The sequence below is a fragment of the Fulmarus glacialis genome, unplaced genomic scaffold (assembly GCF_000690835.1).
Source record: "Fulmarus glacialis isolate BGI_N327 unplaced genomic scaffold, ASM69083v1 scaffold9107, whole genome shotgun sequence".
Classification (NCBI taxonomy): Eukaryota; Metazoa; Chordata; class Aves; order Procellariiformes; family Procellariidae; genus Fulmarus; species Fulmarus glacialis.
This window is the reverse complement of record NW_009222563.1, coordinates 14990-34275: the sequence shown is the minus strand read 5'-3', so window position 1 is coordinate 34275 and position 19286 is coordinate 14990. Positions and strand designations below refer to the sequence as shown.

General features: G+C 50.0%; 1 protein-coding gene across 1 annotated transcript; it reads left to right on the top strand.

The window, feature by feature from the left end:
* Positions 1-829: 829 nt before the first annotated feature.
* On the top strand, positions 830-17984 carry LOC104079446 (zinc finger CCCH domain-containing protein 7B; the record flags this gene model as incomplete). Its single annotated transcript, XM_009581486.1, has 9 exons — positions 830-930; positions 1616-1797; positions 5524-5609; positions 11165-11298; positions 12526-12631; positions 14043-14151; positions 15928-16061; positions 16849-17012; positions 17792-17984. Coding segments are annotated over 9 exons (1209 nt in total), but the record flags the coding sequence as incomplete, so codon positions are not given.
* Positions 17985-19286: the final 1302 nt, after the last annotated feature.

The window sequence follows — 19286 nt, the reverse complement described above, 5'->3', positions numbered from 1 at the left end:
GGGAAGTGGTTGAGTCACCATCCCTGGAGGTATTTAAAAGATGTGTAGATGTGGTGCTTAGGGTCATGGTTTACTGGTGGACTTGGCAGTGTTAGGTTAACAGTTGGACTCAATGATCTTAAAGGTCTTTTCCAGCCTAAACAATTCTATTCTATTCTGTATGTCCCACCCAGTGCCTTGCTCCCAGAAGGGCAGTGGGCAGTGGATGCAGCTGTGTAGGAGAAAGGAGAGGTAGTTTTCCTCCTTAGCCCTGCAGCTGAACCAGGTGCACACAGCCTCATGGGATCACCTGTCTCTTCCCCTGTCTTGAGATGTTGCTTTGAATTGTAATTTAGCCCCAGCTACTTTAGAAATCAGAACCCCGTAATGCAACAAATTCCCACTTGATGTCTGTACTGAGCCACTGAGTTGGTCGGATTGGCTCGTACCATCTTGATGCTCTGCAGCAGAGAGTTCCCCACTCTGGCAGTGGTACATGTAAAAGGACATGTTCTTTGCTGTGAACTGGCTGTTCTTTTATTTCTCCCCATCATTTCCCCCTTGTTCTTGCTCTGTTGGCTAACTGGGAAAGAATATGTGGCTCTGACTGAAATTTTTCCAACCACAATGGAAAATACTGTTGAGAATAAGCCAAAAAATGTTGTCCGGAAGCTTTTCCAAAAATTTGCTTGCTTTATTTTAAAGCCCTACCACAAAGTTTTCACCAGGCTGCTTCTAACTTTGAACATTAGAATAGGCTGGCTCTGGTTCTTCTTCCCTTTCCAAGTGAAGTGGCTCTGGTTCACTGCTCTCTAAGATTTTCCCAGCATCCTAATTCTTCTCTTCTCAGATTTGCTTTGACAGCAAACCCCGGATTATCAGCAAAGGGACCAAGGACACACCATCTGTCTGCTCCAACCTTTCTGCCAAACACAGTTTCCATGACAACAAGTGAGTGAACATTTTTGTGCTGATGGGAGCAATCTCTCACAAGTTCAGCCAGTTTAACTCCAGGGCCCTGGTCTCTTTCTTTCCTCCCCGTGGGTTGCAATCATAGGGCAGCGCAAAGCATGATAAATAGCACTGTGTGCTTCACCCTGTGTGTTTTGCTCCTGGTGCTGAGGGATTTCAGGCATCAGCAAAGCCCTTTGGAGTCAGCCTAAGTTTTCCATTGACTTAATTTGCCTTTCAGTTTGGCCTTTACATAAAGGTCAAACCACAGATCCTCTAGCTCAGGATCCTGCCTCTGACTGGCTAGTAATGAATGTTTAGGAAAACAAGTATAAGAAACATGTAAAGTGCATAATAACACATCCCCTTCTGGTTCCTGGCAACCTGAGACTTAGGGACTTGCTGAGCCAGAGGAGTTGGTATCTTTGCTGCATATTTTGAAATGTGTCTGATCTCTGAACTTAAGCAGAGCATCGCCCATGGGCTGAGGAGATTGAAAATACCTACCTAGGATTGATAGGGTGGGAGGGCAGGGGTTTGGTTTTCCCAGTGGGAGTCTGCCTCTCCCAGAGTTGATTTTCTGTGTCCTTTGCGTGCCCAGTCAAATATCTGAACGTCAAATGTAAGTAGGAGGGGGTGAGGATTTGATCCTCTGGTGCTTCATATTTCTCTGGCCTGGCTGCAGGTGTCTGGTCCACATCGTGCGTTCCACCTCCCTGAAATACTCCAAGATCCGCCAGTTCCAGGAGCACTTCCAGTTCGACGTGTGTCGACATGAGGTGCGTTATGGCTGCCTGCGTGAGGACAGCTGCCACTTCGCTCATAGTTTCATCGAGCTCAAGGTCTGGCTGCTGCAGCAATATTCAGGTGAGTGTGATGTGGTGCAGGGCTGGTGATGTGTACAAATTTCCTCCAGTGTGTCCCTGGGGCCAGTTGAGAGGGGAGGAGGGTGATTTGGGAGTACGGAGAAGTTGTCACTGGCTTGTGCATATACTTACTCTGTCTCCTCAGGGACACAGAAAAGAGAGCCAAGGTGTCTGTGAGATGATTTGGCCCTTGTCCCTTTACACATGCTACTGTAATTTGCAGACCAGGAAGCCTTTCCCTTGGGACCAGCTGCATAAGTTGAAATGATTATGCACCTCTGATCCCCAGAGGTGTTTTGGTGCTTAAATCCTGTGCAAGACCCTAAATAGCAATTGGGCCCCTGAGTGAGCATCTGGTGCAGTGGGAATGGCAGCACGCTGAGGTGACAAAGCAGTTATATAAAGGAAGGCTGTGCATCTCCAGTTTCTCTAAACAAATTCACCAACAGTGGGAAATTACAAGATACTTGGTGTTTCCCAAAAAGGCTTTGATGACATACCTCTGAAGAGGCTATTGCAGAAATTATATTCAGGTCACTCATATAATGACACTGCCACATCTGGCACTTTCAGTCCTCTCTCTCTCTCTCTCTCTGACACATTGGAGGGTTTCTCTTGCTGCTCTCCTGTTAACTGAGCAGATGCTGATCCACCCACAATGCTACCTACATCTTTTTTCACCACAGGGTCTTGTTTAGTGCACGACCCAGCCTGGTAATGGGAGTGCTTCAGAGGGGAAACACTTTATGGATGTTTCTCACCATTCTTTAATGTAATGGGGGGCAACTTCTTTAATTTATCGTTCAAGCGCCTGTCACTGTTGTTCAGTGCAGTCCTTGGCCTTGGCTTGGCTCATGAGGGACAGTGCACTGTGGCAAATGCCAACTTTTATTCTTCCCGTTTGGCCTCACTTACTCGTGGCCACAGGAAATTAAAAAATTACACCACCAGAGTTCCTAAGACAGCATGTTGCCTGTGAGCCGTAGGCCACCATTGCTGCCCTACATGCTTATGATACTGCCCGTAGTACTCTGAGCACTCTGATATTCAAGGACCTTGCTCTTTCCCCACCCCGTGGTTGCTTTATTTTTGTTGGTGGTTTTCTTTTTAGAAAAAGTTCCTTTGCTCGCTCCTTCCCTCCCTCCCTATTCCTTCCTCTTCAGCCTGTAGAAGAAATGGTTAGATTGGTTTTTGCTTTTTGCCTTCTTTACCTGAAGAAGTGATTTCCAAAGGGGAAGCTGAGGAGATGAAACAAGCCATGAGTTTAGCTGCAAAGGTGGCCAGTAAGCCTTGTGCTTATTCCCATCTTTTCCAACAATGGGACAGCCATCATCTTTTTGATTTTTTTCTAAAGGGCTGTTATATATGAGCCTGCTTTCCTTGTGAATTTGCCTTCCTGGAGTGGTAGTTTATTACCTCTCTTCAGTGTAGCCCTCATTATAGAAACAGAGATGAAAGGTAGTTGTCACCATTCTCTGGGAATGCTTTAGCTTTGGAGCAGAGAGTTTGATTTGGGCACCATTTGCTTAGCAAGAATAGGAAGGGAGCATCATTCATAGCAGCTTGCATTTGAAACCAGTGGGCTGTGCATTTCACAGCCATTTGAGCTTTTACAGAGCTTGTGGCTTTGTTCTTGGGGATAAAGGATTGTATTAGTGGACTAAAGGTTCCCAAGATCTGAAAATGTGGACAGGCAGGACTGTTTTCTTGTTCACTGTGGCTTTTCACAGACATATCTTGCTATCTTCTTTCATCAGTGGAAATCACAGTCTCTGTCCTCACTAATGATGTTGCAAAAGATGCTGAAATGTTAAAAGTAATCAACACATGGGCCTTTTGGTTCCCAGATCATCTCTTTGGGACAGTTCATGCTTTGGAGAGCTGGTGTATTGGAAAACATCCTTTCATATTTGGGAGGGGTTTTTTTCCCCACCACTACATTTCTAGACCATATTGTTGAGTCAGTTCATACTTCTGGGACTGGAAGAAGGCAGTCACTTGCTAAGAACTTCATTTGAAATTCAGTCTTCTGACAAGAGCTGTATATGCTTCTCCCGTTGGTTCTGCACCTGGAGGATCACAGTGCAGGTGTGCAGAATGGAGAAGATGGGAGCTGCTTCGGCCCTTTCTCTGCCAGGTCCAGTGCAGCACGTTAACTTTTTGCTGTGGTTTTCCCAGCTTTATAGTTTTTGTCCCCAAAGTACAGATCAGCATTGTCCAGCCCTGGATTACTTGGACATGGAAGAGGGAGTTACAGTTTTTCTAACTCTACACAGTTTCTTCTGGGATTAATGGTTAAGACAGAGAAAATCCACAAACAGCTTTGACCTGGGATGCCAGCTATGCAGCAGCTGCCATTTTGGAGGCCTGAGCAAATGTTCTTGAAGAATAGTAAAGTTCCCTGAATGCTTTTCATCCTGTCCAAGCCCTGTACAAACAGCAGTATTGTTGCCTGGCAGGGACCTGGACAGCTGGAATCACAGATGGGGAAACTGAGGTCAGGAATGCTGTGACTTACACACAATTACACACAGCCTAAGCTGAGATGAAAACTTGTGTTTGCTGGCCTTTAAGTTCCGGAACATGCTGGCTCCCAGATCAAAGATTGTGTCCATGTGGCATGCCTGGGGAACACCTCACTTTTATTATTAAATTTGTAGGCAAAAGCAAAGCAAGCAATTTTGCAACCTCTCTGTGCTGGGGGTGCTGCATCAAGGCCATCCTCAGCACCCCACTTGTTGCAGTCAGCTGGCCATTGTAAGATACTTGCTTCAGTTTGTTTTGGCAGCTATCTCGGGTCTTTATAGCACTTAAACAACATGGCTTTTTTGTAACGGAGTCCTCACATTGACCAGGCAGTTGTTACTCTTACATACTTTTCTCTTGCTGATTAGTGCTCTGAGAATCGTAGTGACCATCTAGCTGGTTGGTGCTGGCAGGAGCTGTTCCCTCACCACTTGAGTTGGTCAGGAGCTAATTCCTTAGATAAGGTCTGACCAACCCTTTCTCTTGTCTGATGTTGCATTTCTGATTCCTGAAACCTTGCAGATCTTTACTTGCTGGTTACATACTAGCAGCTGTTCCTTGGTTGGTTTTGCACTGTTGGTCTTTCCTTGCTACCTTGCTTGCACTTGGTGTTTGTCTGTGTTGAATTTCAACTTTCCTCTTCGCCTATTGATTGATGGGCAGCCCCCACAACTTGAAGTGTGTAACTGGCTAATTAATCCCAGCAGGGATTAGGTGAGACTTCTAGGGTGCTGGAGATACTAGATGTCTCAGTGGGATATCTGTGATCTTCCAAGCTAGTGGCAAACACTCCAATATACAGTAGATCAACAGTAACAAAGCATTGTCTTCAGGGCCTTGGGTAGAATCTGTGCATATGGTGTTGGGGGACAGCCTTGGTCAAGGTCTTGACCCCTAGTCAAGAATCATCATCTTGGAGGCAGCCTGAGCAGAACGCCAGGTCTAAATGAGCCCATGAGACCAAACTCTTCCCCTTTCATTTGGCTTGTGTGGAGAGAGGAGCTTCCTTAGCCTGTGCTTAAACACGTTCTACGTTGGGTCCCCTCACAACCCATGACCTGACATTACCAGTGGGACTGTTGGGAGCTGTCAGCCACACAGGGGTTCCTAAGCCCCAACGTAGGAATTCCTGCAACCTCTCCCTCCCTCTCTTCTCTTAGCCAAAGCAGGGTAGCTCAGTCCTGTCTCCTTTTGTTCCCAGGAATGACCCATGAAGATATTGTGCAGGAATCGAAGAAGTACTGGCAGCAGTTGGAGGCACATGCCAGCAAACCAGCCAACAGCATGGTAAGTAAGGTGCATCTAGGGCTTGCAGCCTGGTTTTGCTCCCAACTGTGCCAGCACTTTCTCTCTTTTCCTCCCACTGCTGTGTCTGACAGGTCCCAGGCAAACCAGGCTGGCCATTGAGGAGGACAGCAGAGAGCTTTCCTGGTTGCAGTGCTAGTGATGACCTTTGTCCCTTGTTTTGCAGTGTTGTTATCTGCTCTGTTCAGTGGTGGGGTGAAGCCTCCAGAGCAGGGAGGGCAACGCTGCCCTCCCCCAAGAGAATGGTGCTTCCTGTGACACCTTGCTAGTGAAATCGAGAGACTTTGGGGACCATGGCCACACAGAGTGGGGACCAAAGGTGTCCTGCTGCCCTGTAGTGGCCAAGGGACGATACGGCAGTTCGAAGGACTCTGAGAAATGACTCATGACCCACAGGACTGCTCTAAATTCAGGAGTGGGTGGAACTTGCAGCTCAGGTGCTGTTGAGGCTGGGCAGAGACCTTAGTGGAGCTTTGCCAGGAGGAGGCTGTGAGCTTTGCCTCTCTTTGTGCCACCAGTCTCTCAGTGTGGGAGAAGGTGCCTCTGGCTGCACCCTCCAGCACTGCCAAGAGCTTTCTCTGGAGAGGTGTGTTAAAAGCAAAGGGCACCTCTTTATTTGCTTTCTTCCAACCTGTTGGCTATGGGTGGTGCTGTCTTATCCTTTCTTTTCCCCAATGGGGTGTTCTGCAGTGTAGGAGCAGAGCCCACCCAATGAGGACGATTCCCAGCCCTGAAGTTGAACTAAAGCAGTTTTGCCATTAGAACAGGGAATTTTTTGTTCTTTAATTACTTTCAGAAGATATGTCTGATGAGATGAGAAACTTCGTGCCTCCTAGGAAGCTCTCAGGCGTAGGAGCAATTCTCTCCCCTGCAAAATGGTGGGGAAAGTGTTGGGAATCCTTTTTGTTCCCACTTGACAGCTTGCTTTCTTCTTGTGGAGGCCTGAGCTCGCCACCCCTTGGCCTGTGCCTTACTGTCAGAGCAAAGGTGCTTCAGCATTGTCTGGGACCTCTCACCCAGGAGTCCCTCTGCAGAGACCAGCACTGAGTGCAGCCTGTGAGCACCCTGCGGAGGAGGTGTTTTATAGGAAACGGATCCGAGTCACTCACGTGGTGTGTAGCAGCTTTTTTTGGCTACGTTACAGGCCAGCAGAAGTGTTCTGAAGGCTGTAGGGCACTGATGCTGGGGAAAAGTAGGTCTGATGGGCATGGCTTAGCCCAACAAGAAAGATGCAGGTGACTGCACTGGTGCTTGCAGTGGGCTCTGTGTCCACCTATGTACTGGTTATGCTGCATGAGATGGAGTCATTGTTGAGGAGGTGCTTGGCAGCATACCTGTGCGGCCTGTTCTGCTGTTGTGGTCTGAAATGGTTGGGGGAGAGGAATGAGAAGCAGCAGTCTAGAGTAACCAAGGTCTCTAGTTCCTAAAGCCATCTGACTTGCTTAAGGAATATGTTCTAGCCCCTCAGGAAGCTGAGAGGACAAGTTTCTACAGCCTGTATTACATGAGAAGTGAGCCTGAATGGTCTGAATGGTCCCTGCAAACAAAGCTGGCTATGATCTCTTTCTGCGTGGTGTGGGGACAGAGGCAGCTGGCTGCATCTCCACAGTGGAGGAAACCAAGTGTGAATTTGCAGCAGTTGGTGACAGTAGTTGGATTTATATCAGGAATCCCTGCCCCATGGAATCTAGTGACTGGTTCTGTCCTGCCTGCTGTGAATCTGCCTGCATTTTTCAGAAAGCTCTGTCTTGCCGTTCTCTGTGCATAATTTGGGGATAAAAAAAAGATAGATGGACATCTGTTTTCCTGTAAACCTTGCAGCTTCAAATTCGCCTTTGTCTGGAAGTGCTGCTGTTGGAAGAACAAGTTGTTCAGCGGGCATGGTCAGAGCATGTCCTCTGAAGCATGTGGGATCTGGATGCTGAGCGAGGGTTTCGTTTGTGGCTGTTGGGGCTTGCAGGGGGCAGAGGATCAGGAAGAGAAACACCAGCGTCTGCAACATCAGCTGTCAGGGGATGGGCAGAGAGCTACAGTTTGTGGGCCCTGTGGGCAGTGTTAGGGCTGATAGCCAATGGCAAAGTCTGGCTGTGCCCCACAAATGTCTGTTGCAGAGCTGGAGCGCACCCTCCACCCTTCCAGGGCATCACTTTGTGCGGAGACGAAGCAACAGCCTTCTTGGTGCAGTCAGAAAGTGCCTACCAGCGGCACCATCAGTTGTCTGTAGGGATTGGCAGCCTGGCACTGGCACTGTGCAGGGAGACAGAGTCAAGTCGGTTAGATGCATGTGTTTGCAATAGCAAACTGGTTTTGGCATCAGCACGTACTCAGCCAGAGGGCTGTGGTCCGGGATGAGACACTGGCTCACTGCCGAAGACCCTGGGGGCAGGACTAACGTATCCGTTGAGAGATGTTTACTTTTGCCATTATTTTCTCCCGTCCAAGCAGGCTAACGTGACTCAGAGTTTTCTCAGCGTCCTTCCAGCTTTTGAAGTTGGCTGCCTGGCAAAGACAACTTCCCAGGAGTGCTGTAAAAGCAGAGCCCTCCCTCCCACCATCCCGTATGATCCACGCTCACCCTGGCGCCCTCTGATCAGCGGAAGCAAAGTCGCTCCCAGGGATTTTGCTGCAGTTTTGTCACAGCTGCCAGTTGGACTCAGTTAGTGGCTGGGGCTATCCAGTTGTGGAGAAAAGAGGCAGGCAGCATACAGGGACCCAGCAGCTGTGATGATGCAGGTCAGGAGACTTAGCAACAAGTGGAAGATGAAGATACACCACTTGCTAAACATCTGCCAGGGATCTTGCACTTGGCCCCACAAATTTAGCCCCACGTAGGCTGCTGTAGGAGTAAACCCAGTGGCTGCAGATGGAAAAGGCAGTCAGCAGGAGGGACTGTTGGAAGTAGCTGGGTGTCCTCGATTCCCATCATATCCCTGGGAATTGAGAGGTTTTAGCCCTCCGTTTTTCTGGTTTTTGGGGGCTATTCTGTTTTACCTCACTAGCCAGCTGCAGGACCCCCATAAAAACTGGCCTCAGAATTAGCAATTTAAGCATGGAGAGGAAAGGAAAGTCTCTAATAAGGGGTACTTGCACCTAAATACAGCTCACTTGGTTAGGTGGCTGAGTAACCTGGGCTCCTCATATAGTCCCCCAAGGCACGTGGCTCCTCCAGAGAGCATTTCAGTATCGCTGAGAGGGGTTCCTGAAGTTGTGAGACGCGAGTGGCCGTGCTGGGACTGTTGCTTTCTGCAAAGCCTGAAGTGGAGAGCTGTTGTCCCAAAGACTTTTATTTGTTTGGTTGCCATGGTGCATAGCTAACACTATATTGTCTGGCTTCATAGCAAGGGGTGGTGCCACAGCCCGAGGCACTTTTGCCTGGCTTCGTCTGCTAAAGCCTCATGTGATTCTAATTTCCACACTGTTGGTTGTCAGCAGCCTGCCAGGTATGTGTCTTGCCTTTACAAATACAGTCATGTAGCAGCAACAACAGCAGCTTTGATTTTTCGCTTGGCTCCTAATCCCCTGGGAGCATACATGCCCACTGGATTGACCAGCAGTTTGCATGACTGATGAAAAAACGCACAGGGCTTCTTTTGGTTAAGAATTTGTGGAAAAAGCAGCCCAGATCACCAGAATTAGCTGAGAAACATTTTCTTTATCTCTGATCTGTTGTGCCTTCTGGAGCCACTTGATTTTTCGTTTTGCTGGGTCAGTAGATTTGAGTCAAGCTTCCCGGCTGTGCTGAGAGATCTGTCACCTGGAGGATTATATGGCAGATAGCATTGGGCTGATAAAAGGGAATATGCCAGCAGTGCCATTTTGTTACCTTAGGCCTATAGGTTTGGTGGGTCAGTGGCGAGCTGTAGTGTAATTTTCTTTGGAGACGAGTGGAGATTAAAACTACTGTTCAAAGGCCACACTGAGAGGGAGGCACCTTACTGCCTTCTGTCATAACCCAGGTCTCAACCCTGCTCATCCCGCAGCCGGACACTTTGATGTGTGCTTGGTGGTCACCAGCACTGGTGAAAGCTGACAGAGGAATGAGTCACGTGCCGGATGCCACCAGAAAGGCTGTCCTGCAGGCGAGTAGGCCAGAATTGCTGCTGCTTTTCAAGAGAGATGATGGTTCTCTGGAAGGGTCTTTTTGCTGAGACATCCAGAGCAGTAATGGCGCCCTGTAGTCAGCACAGGCAAAGGTCAGATCTCCGGTCAGCTTTTCACAGCAATGGAGGACCCTTTGTATGTCAGCTCTGCTTCTCTGAAAGACTGGGTCTGGAGGATGCAGAGTGGTAGTCGATAGCTTATGTGGTGTTTCCTGGGAGATGCTTTGATTCTGCACCACCTGTGCTTGCTGTTTTCCTTTTGCCAAGGGATGCACATAGGGTCCACGCTACTGCTAATCAATTGCTGGCAGAAGCCTGCTCCTCGGGGACATGGTTTGGCTGTCTGCTCATTATTAGCTGCTCGGGGTTAGAAGTCGAGGTGTGGCAGCTGGGATGGGCTGCTTATGTGGTTAGCAGTCAGAGAGCTGTTTTACTGGTACATAACCTTTGTGCTTCACGGTGGCTCGATGACCAGCGTGTTCTTTTAGGTTCTTGCTTGTACCCTCACATACTCCTGTGACCAGGGCCACTGGCATCCAGTCAAGTTTGCTCTTTGGTTTGGAAATGAACTGGAGACACCAGCCTCATGTCTTCCAGTGGTGGTACAAAATGTAAACGGCTTTCCAGAGGTTTGTTCAGAAAACGCGAGGCAGCAGTGATATGGGACTGGCTTCGTTTTTTTCCCCTCCACAATCTGTTGGTCATAATCCCAAAAGAGCCTTCTCAAGGAGATAGGTAGAAGGCCAATGAAGTTAAGTGGCTGAGAAGATATGAAATATGTGCATTGACAGTTGTACCTCTGTCCAGAGATCATGATTAACTGCCTGTGAGGCCTGGTGCAAAGGAACTGAGGCATGGAAACCTGCCCAGAAATGGCTTTGAAGAGTATTAACGAGAGGACCCAGCTCTGACTTCAATGTGTCAAATGCTAGACATGACATGAGCCTCTTGGTCCAAAAGTGGGAGTGGTGGGTCCTGCGCTGTGGCACAGCCTGGCCTCCTCCCAAGGGAGCTCTCTCGGCTGTGCGACAGATATCTCTGCATGGGTAGCGAGGGGGACGTGGATTGCCCTCCCTGCGGGGAAGCAGGGATTAAGTGCTGGGGCAGGTCTCACAGGGCTTGTCTGTACATGCAGATACGCTGCAGGGGTTTCACTGACCAGCAAGGCCTGGTCAGTGCTTGAAGCTGTCAGGCTGGCTGTGCTTTTGGCCAGACGTCAAAGCCCAGGAAATCATGCTGAAGCAAGTGGTGGTTTTGCTCCTGTCTGGTATCTCGACAGGTCACCAGCTAACACGGGCAAAGGAGAGCTGGGCTGTCTCTGATTTAATCTGGCTTGTCGCGGGCACACGGGCGTGCGGGGAGCTGCCAGCATCTCTGTGACAGTTTGGGGGGTGCATTTTGGCTCTGTTTGCCTGAGGTTGTGGTTCTCTTCCCCAGGCTTCTCCCCGGGCTCCCACATCAAGCACCTTTGACCTCCAGATGAAATTTGTGTGTGGCCAGTGCTGGAGGAATGGGCAGCTGGTGGAGCCAGATAAAGACCTCAAGTACTGTAGTGCCAAAGCCCGCCACTGGTGAGCAATGCAACCTTCTCTTTCCCCCACCCCTACTCAAGGGCAGGAATTTCGCCTCTTACCTTCTCCAGGGCTTCATTTGGCCTCTCGCTGCTCAGGGTGTTCGTCACTGTAGCAAGCATTGCAGATAGCTGTTTTCCAGTTTCCAGCTCTCTTCTTTACTGTTTGTATTTGCTGCCAGCATTGTGCAGACTGTTACTCTTGGTGCGTGCAGTCCAGCTCCCACAATTCCTTTTTTTCCCAGTTGCTATCATTTCTTCTTAGCGAGGTCACTAAGATAGTTCTCCTCTGCACTTGTTTATACTCCTAGCTGTTTGCAGTTGTCTGTCAGGTCACTATTAGCAATGATTCCAGGTATTCTGTTTCCTTTTAAATTAGTTTCCTTGGCTCTTTCATTGCTTTGGTTGCTCTTCTCTGACGCCCGTCTTGTCTGCACCTCTTGGCTCCTTGGGGCCTGTGAGGATGTTCAGTGTGATAGAAGAGGAATATCAGCTTGGAAGGCACCACTGGATCATGGAAACTGTGGCACCTCTCACTCAGGCAGCCGGGCAGGATAGGGTGGAAGGGTTTATAGGACTTCATTTCCCATAACACAAGCCACAAAAGCACAGTCCAGCATCCTATTGCAAATGTAAGACCTTTGATGAAAAAGAGACAGAAGCAGCAGTTGCTGGAGGAAGTGTGCAGGTGAGGATCACTTCCTGGAACAGGAAGGGTAATGCCTCTTTCTGCAGCTGCTGAATAGAGCTGGGGATTTTGCCCAGGGTATCTCCTGGTGATCGTTTGCTGGAGCTGCAGGAGAATTAATACTTCCTGGCACCTGTTCATAAGACAGTGCTTGTAATGACTTGCATTTCTACTGCACCTTTCAAACAGAAAATATTCCCAAATGTTTTTCATGGATCTGATTGCACAAGAATTGGCTGTGTCAAAGGGTGGAATGCAGCTGTTTAGTAATCCATGGTGATGCCATGTGAGACTTGGGGGAGACTTTTGTGGCTTTATGAGAAGAGATACCCCAGGAAATATGTGATAAGTACAGGGAGAAATCCTCCTTCTTGTGGCTTCTGTGTCACAGATGTGCATGTCTAGGAGCAGCCAGATAGTGGCAGGGACAAACTGGACTGGAGGATCTGGTTATCTCTCAATATTTAAGAGTCTCTGAGGAAAACAAAACCTTGTTCTGCTCTTCCTTTTGCCTCTCTTGATTTATTCTCTTTTCTTCAGTTGGACGAAGGAACGTCGTGTCCTGCTGGTGATGTCCAAAGCAAAGAAGAAGTGGGTGTCTGTCCGACCACTGCCTTCCATCCGCAACTTCCCACAGCAATATGATGTAAGCCCCGTGCCCGGCACAACCAGGTGCCCCTTCCCCTTCCCTCCAGCATGGTGTAGCGCTTTGAAGGCTGGTCCCTTGTAGACCTGGCAGGGAAGCAGGCGCATGTTGGCTGAGGTGGGAGACCGGGACAGACTGAGGGCAGCAAGATCTCAAATGCATCCAGCGAAAGGGTGGAGCAGAAGAAGGAGCAGCACCCGTTTAAACAACTCTGCGCACATATGCGAGTTTCTGGCGTTGCTGTTAATGCAGTCATCATCTCAAGAAGTGGCTGGCACAGTGTTTGGAAATGAGATTTAAGTCTCCCCTTAGGTCAGGGTTTCTCAATGTGGGTAAGAGGCGAGACGGAGTGCTTGGGAGAAGCCCATCCCTGCCTTTGGTGTGGCTGTGCTGCCGTAGATTGTGAAACTTGCTCACGATGTGTTTTGAAAGCAAAACTAAGAACTCAGCTAAAAAGACACGTGTTGTGAGGAAAACTACAGATATCTGACCTCCAAGCCCAGCCCCAAATATGGCAACTGATAATTTCTCTCTCCCTCTCCTTTCCTTTCTCCCTGAAAGGAGAAAGCTCCTCTCCCTCCTACCCTATGGGATCTGCTGTCCCTTAGTCCATGGGCAGGTGCAAGGCCATGTGTAAGGCCTTGAGCAGTTGCAGGCCAGTTGCTAGAAGCTGGGGAACAGAGCAAGAGTTATTTACAGCTGCTGCAGTAGGAGATGAGGCCAGCACATAAGTCGCAGATCATGCAGCAAAGGCAAGTTGCCATATGAGTGTGTGCTTTGCCTGAGCTTCCACCCAGCCCCCACCAGAGCAAGGAACAGCGTTGTCTCTTCCCCCCAGTTTGTATGGGCCAGCTGGTCTCCACGCTCTGTCCTCCTCTGGTGGCAGGACGGGGGGAGAAGGGACAATCAGTAAATATGATGCTTGGAAAGCTTCTCGTTTCCTCTGGCAATGATGCTGTTGCTAGCTGTGAGGTAAAGTTGTGCGCACTAGTGCGGTCTAGGCAACCCATAAGGCCATTCTTCACCCACTTGGAGATGGCTGGAGAATGAGTCACCTTTGGATGTCTCAGCGATGTGACCAGCAGGAGACACTGTTGGGTCAATCCAGGTTGCTCCCTGCTGGTCTCCCCCAGGGCCAGCGCTAAGCGTACCTGCGCCCGGTCACCTATGGAAATGGCAACAAGGGAGGCCAGGTGCTGAACTGAGCTGCCTGCATGTTTATAGAGAAGTCTTTACCTTTCATGTCATCAGGAGCTTGAGAAAGAGAAGCATGAGTTGATTACGTATGAAGCATTCTGTTTGCGACCTCTTCTGCGTGCAATTTAATGTCCTAGCTGGTTTTTTGAACCCACTTTCCCCTCTAGCAAAGAGTGTTTGTGCAGATGCTAAATTTTGCTCTGTCTTTTAACAGTTGTGTATCCATGCACAAAATGGCAGGAAATGCCAGTATGTGGGCAACTGCTCCTTCGCCCACAGCCCTGAGGAGAGAGACATGTGGACCTTCATGAAGGAAAATAAAAGTGAGTGGGGGAAACATGGGCCAGAGAGTTTGGGGAGAGGGAAGAGGACATTTGGGCAGTGGATGCAGAGTCTGTTGTTAAGGCATACTCTTGACAACAGAGACGGAGCTGGACAGAGCTGGTACCATGAGCTTAGGTGGGATTATGGGACAGGTCTGTCTACAGTAATTTAGAGCTGCTCTTTTCTTAAACGTGCGTGTATATCTTGAGTCCCTCGTTCTGGGACTAGTGCACATTGGTCCCATGTCTTGCATTGCTCCATTGCTGCCCTCCCTTTCTGCAGTTCTTTGAATCCACCCTCTGCTGTCCCTCCAGTTGCCTGTACCGTCCCAGGCCTGGCTCCGTGTGGAGCTCTGCCAAAGCACCAGTCCCGACCTGTAGCTGCTCCTATATCTTTCTTGTCTGTCTTGTATCTGCCTTGGCTTTCTTGCCCATTTCTGTTCATATCCCTTGCTCTTGGGCTGCGGCACTCCCTGCTCATGGCATTGTATTCAAAGGGGTGGATTTGAGATCCTGAATGAGAACATTGTTGGGTGGTGCCTTTGTGGAGGAGCTTGTCTGGAATTAATTTTGCAGGCTCCCAACTTAGCTTTTGGGGGGATAGCTGGGGGGTTGCCCATTCCTGGACAGCCAGCTCTCTGGCAGCAATCCTTTTTTATTCAGACCAACAGCAAGCTGGGAAAAAAGACTCTCTTTGCAAGAACCAGTTGTCCAGGTGTTCACCTAGCTGTGGTGAGATGGCTCCAGCTCTCTTGGGAGATGCTGGAAGGCTTGAAGGGTTTCAGGCCTGCCCTCAGTTTGTTCGGTCTTTATGCTTGGATGGAGGGTCTTTCTCTCTGCTGGGCCAAACGCGCTGTTACTTGTTACAGTTCAAGTCATTTCGTTGCTGAGGCCTTTAAAGCACATCAGACCAGTCTGGGTGTGTTTGCTCAAGCACAAAGGTGAATCTTCAAAAGACAGCGTTGTTTCAGTTTGGGGGAATGTGCATTCATTATCCCCAATTGCCTTGAGTTCCTCAATTACCCGTTTAGTGAGGAGTAAATCACTAACGCATCGCACTTACAGCATCACATCGGTGTCTGCAAATATTTATGTTTCCATAGCCTCTCTCAGGAGCTGATCTTGGAAAGGCAGGTGTGCCGTCAAAGCTTACAGCCAAAATTTCCCCTCCCACTAGTATCCCGAGTGGGTTTTAAACCAAAAGCACCAAGAGACTTCGACTGTACTCCTCTGGGCAGGTTTTGAACTTGGGACAAGTTATTATTAGGTCTTCCTCCCCTCCCCAGTGCTTCCTGTGGCCAGCTTGCTTAAGGGCTCTCCTCCCTCTCGAGTGCTGAGGACGAAGCATAGTCTTAGAGGGAGGGGACAGATCCAAATCCAGCCCCTGCCTTTGCTGTGGCTGGAGTGAGATGTCTGCTGAGGTCAGGCAGAATCAGGCCTGATGGAGAATCACCTCGTGGGGTGAAGTCCATGGAGATCTTGGGGCCCCTTCCCTTCTTCCTGAATACTTTGTGTAGCTGCTGTCACAGTTGCCCCTCGACTCATAGAAGACACCTCCCCACGCCAGGTGGTGTGGTGTGAATTTGGTTCTTCTCCCCAGGCCTTTCATCTGAGGAGGTGACATCAGGCCTCCTGAGCTCAGGCCTTCAGTCTGATGGCAGCTGCTGCTGTGTGGGAGAGGGTAGGGAGGGGCTGCCCCAGCATTCATCTTTTTCTCATAGTTTGTGCACGGTGCGGGAGGTTGTCTGGGTGGTTTCACGGGTCGCCTTTGTGCAGTACTAGATATGCAGCAGACCTATGACATGTGGCTAAAGAAACACAATCCTGGGAAGCCTGGAGAGGGGACACCACTCACCTCGCGAGAAGGGGAGAAACAGATCCAGATGCCCACCGACTACGCTGACATCATGGTAATCAGCTGATCTCTTGTCCTTCATCCCTCCTCCTCCTCAGTGCTGATAGCCTGCCCTCTCCTGTGCTCCAGGTGTGAGCTAGCAGGGACTGCATTGCTCTTGTGGGAAAGAGCCCGTGCCGTAGGTTAAACGGACAGCTTGGAGCAGCACAGCAAGGGCAGCACAGATAAGGCAGGAAGGGATTGACCCGGGGTCAGCAAGGGTCTGCAATGGCTTTTCTGTTAATCCTCGAGTCAGTAGGATCTACCTTAGGTTCCCTTCTGTATGGGCTCAGCCTTTCACCGGGGTTCCTGCGTGCTCCTGGGAAAGCTGTCAAAGCCATTGCTGGCCTGTTGGAAAAGAGGGAGAAGGTTGGAGAAGAGCTGGGTCTGGAGCGCAGAGGCCTGGGAAAACTAGAGGCAGATATGTCTCCTTAGCCCAGGGGTGGTGGCTGGTGTAAAGGTTTGTGCTCCTGAGGAGTCCTGCATTGCCTGGGCACCTGGGGCCTTGCAGTCAGACCCATCATCAGGGGCAGGGGAACTATGTCAGTGAACTGAGCTGTCCTGTTCTCTGAGCCCTTTTGAGCTGTAAGGAGACCTCAACAAAGCATCTCTTCTGCTCACCCTTAGTGGCAGCAGGATGCCTTGAAGATGACATGGCAGAGAAGTGTGGGAGGTTGTAGACAGAGCAGAGCTTCCAGGATGCTCTGGAAGGAGAGGGGGAGAGACAGTGCCAGCATGGGGAAGGCCAATGGGTGTGACTGTTAACGCACTGACTGGCCCTTTGCCCTGTCTACACCGGTTAGATGGGCTACCACTGCTGGCTCTGCGGGAAGAACAGCAACAGCAAGAAGCAATGGCAGCAGCACATCCAGTCGGAGAAGCACAAGGAGAAGGTCTTCACCTCGGACAGTGACTCCAGCTGCTGGAGCTACCGCTTCCCCATGGGCGAGTTCCGGCTCTGTGAAAGGTACTGTTGCCTCATCTCCCTCCTGTGCTGCTGCTGCAGGGACGGGGCGGCAGGCCCAGGGCCTCCATCATCCCTCCTCCTCCTCCTTCACCACCACCACCTCCTCCTCCTCTCATGGAGTCCGCAGGGACTTCCGCTTGGAGGAGGAGTGGGACGAGCTGGCAGGTTTGGGTGATGGTGAGGCTGCTGTTGAATCCCAGAGGTGCTCAGCCACATACTGAGTGGTAAAAATACATTTCTGAGCACATGTCTTTAGAAAATGAGAGCGAGCTTCGTGTCTGCACCTGTGCCCTCCATAGCCAGGATGCTCTCAGCTCTCAGGCTGCTAAACAGTCTGCTTGGCCTGATGCTTGGGGGAATCCCAGGTGCTTTGTTAAATGGTTTGAATGTCTCACAGCCTCTGAATCAGCACCTTGAGGTGTCTTCAGAAGGCTTGTGATGGCTAGAAATGCCATTTTGGTTAGAGAGAAGGCTGCCTCTCATGGCTGTTACCTGGCATTTCCTCTCCTGTGGTGGTTTCTCCTCATCCCTGCTGGTCCAGTTCCAGCTCACGTCGTTTCGTTCTGTTGACTAAATCCCCTCATAGACGTTGCTCTGTTGCTGTGCCCAGCCTCTGTGTTACCTTCCTCATCTGCACGTGGGTTTGTAGGAGAATTGCCTCGCCCTTAGAAAGGAGAGTTCACGGCATGTTTTGGTGGACCCTGATTGAGTATCCCAGGTGGGGAGCTCAAAACCCTGTCCTGGGGGTGCCCTCCTGATCGTTCTCCTCATGCCGTCAGGTTCCAGAAGAGCAAGGCCTGCCCCGAAGGAGAGGAGTGTCGCTATGCCCACGGCCAGGACGAGCTGACGGAGTGGCTAGACCGGAGGGAGGTGCTGAAACAGAAACTGGCCAAAGCCCGCAAGGACATGCTGCTCTGCCCCAGGGATGACGACTTTGGGAAATACAACTTCCTATTGCGGGATGGCGTATAGTAAGGGGGGGAGCCTGTCAGCTGGAGAAACACGGGGCGGGTTTTCCGAGAGTGACAGTAGCAGGGAGAGCGAGATCTGTGTCTCGCAAAGAGAACTTTTTCTTTTCTTTCGTTTTAAGATTATGAGACGATGATTTATTAGTGGTGAATGAAATCGTGAATTTGATTCTCCTTGGCCAGCGAACGCCATGCTCACTGAGTTTGTGATCTGTCTTCTCTCTCTTCTTTCTCCCAAATTCTCCTTCCTCTCCATCTTTTTGTTTTCGCTGTCCTTCATTCAAAGGAATGAATCCAGTCTGTACTGGGCTGCGAATTGGAGAATTTCTCCTTATGTCATTTTCCTGCCTTTCAATTCAGAGTGTAGCTGCAGAGGTCCGGAGGACAAAGCTGAGAGAAAAGGACAGACATCTGGTGAAAAGGTGACCATGAAGTTCATGTGCTCCTTTTCTCAGTGCTGCAGAGCAAGCCCCACTTACGCAGCTGGCCTGCTCTCCTGGGAGTTCAGTACCAGAAGAATTAGGAATTGAGGTGCAAAAGAAGGAAAACCACTAGATCTGGCTTAAAACATGTAGGCTTAAGCTCCTGCTGTCTATATTGCCCTGAGGCACCAACTGGCGCTGAGGAGGGTAACAGCTGTCTGGTATAAAGAGTGTAGCTAAAAGCAGCAAAGTAATAAAACTGCTTGCAGCAGCAGGATTGCAGGTGACTGCAGACTGTTTCAGCTGACTGTACCCAGAAAGCAAATTGGTGACTCCTCATTAGATGTCTTTCTCAGTGTGCGACAGGTATTCAGGGTGGGTAGTTTTGGTTTGGTTTTTTGGCTGGTGTGACTGGTGCAAGAAGGTGTAGTGGAGACTGTGACACACCCTATGTCACTGTAGTCCACGCGGCAGTATCAGTCAGGAAGAAGGCTGTAGCTAAACAGAGCCTGTGTTTCTGCATTGCCTTGTGTCCTGAAGAGAGGGAGGGAGGTAATGGGGTTCCTTTCTTGCTCTTTAAATGGTGTGTGTTACTGGTTATTTAGAGCTGCGTTTTTCCCTGCACTGCCAGAAGAACTGGGTGGGGACCCATTTAAAAGTACACTATCGAGCAGCATGGGCGATGCTTTGCTGATGGGAATCCAGCTGGAAGGGCACTTACCAGCACCGGAGGTCCAGCTCCCTCCTCCTTGGAGCCGGGGCAGGGAGCTTGCAGATGCACAGTGCAGCCAGGATGCGACCCAGGACAGGGACGGTGGTGGAGGGTGAGTGGCAGAGTGGGACCCAGCTGTGTGCCTGCTCCTGTCCTGCCTGATGGGCGCCAT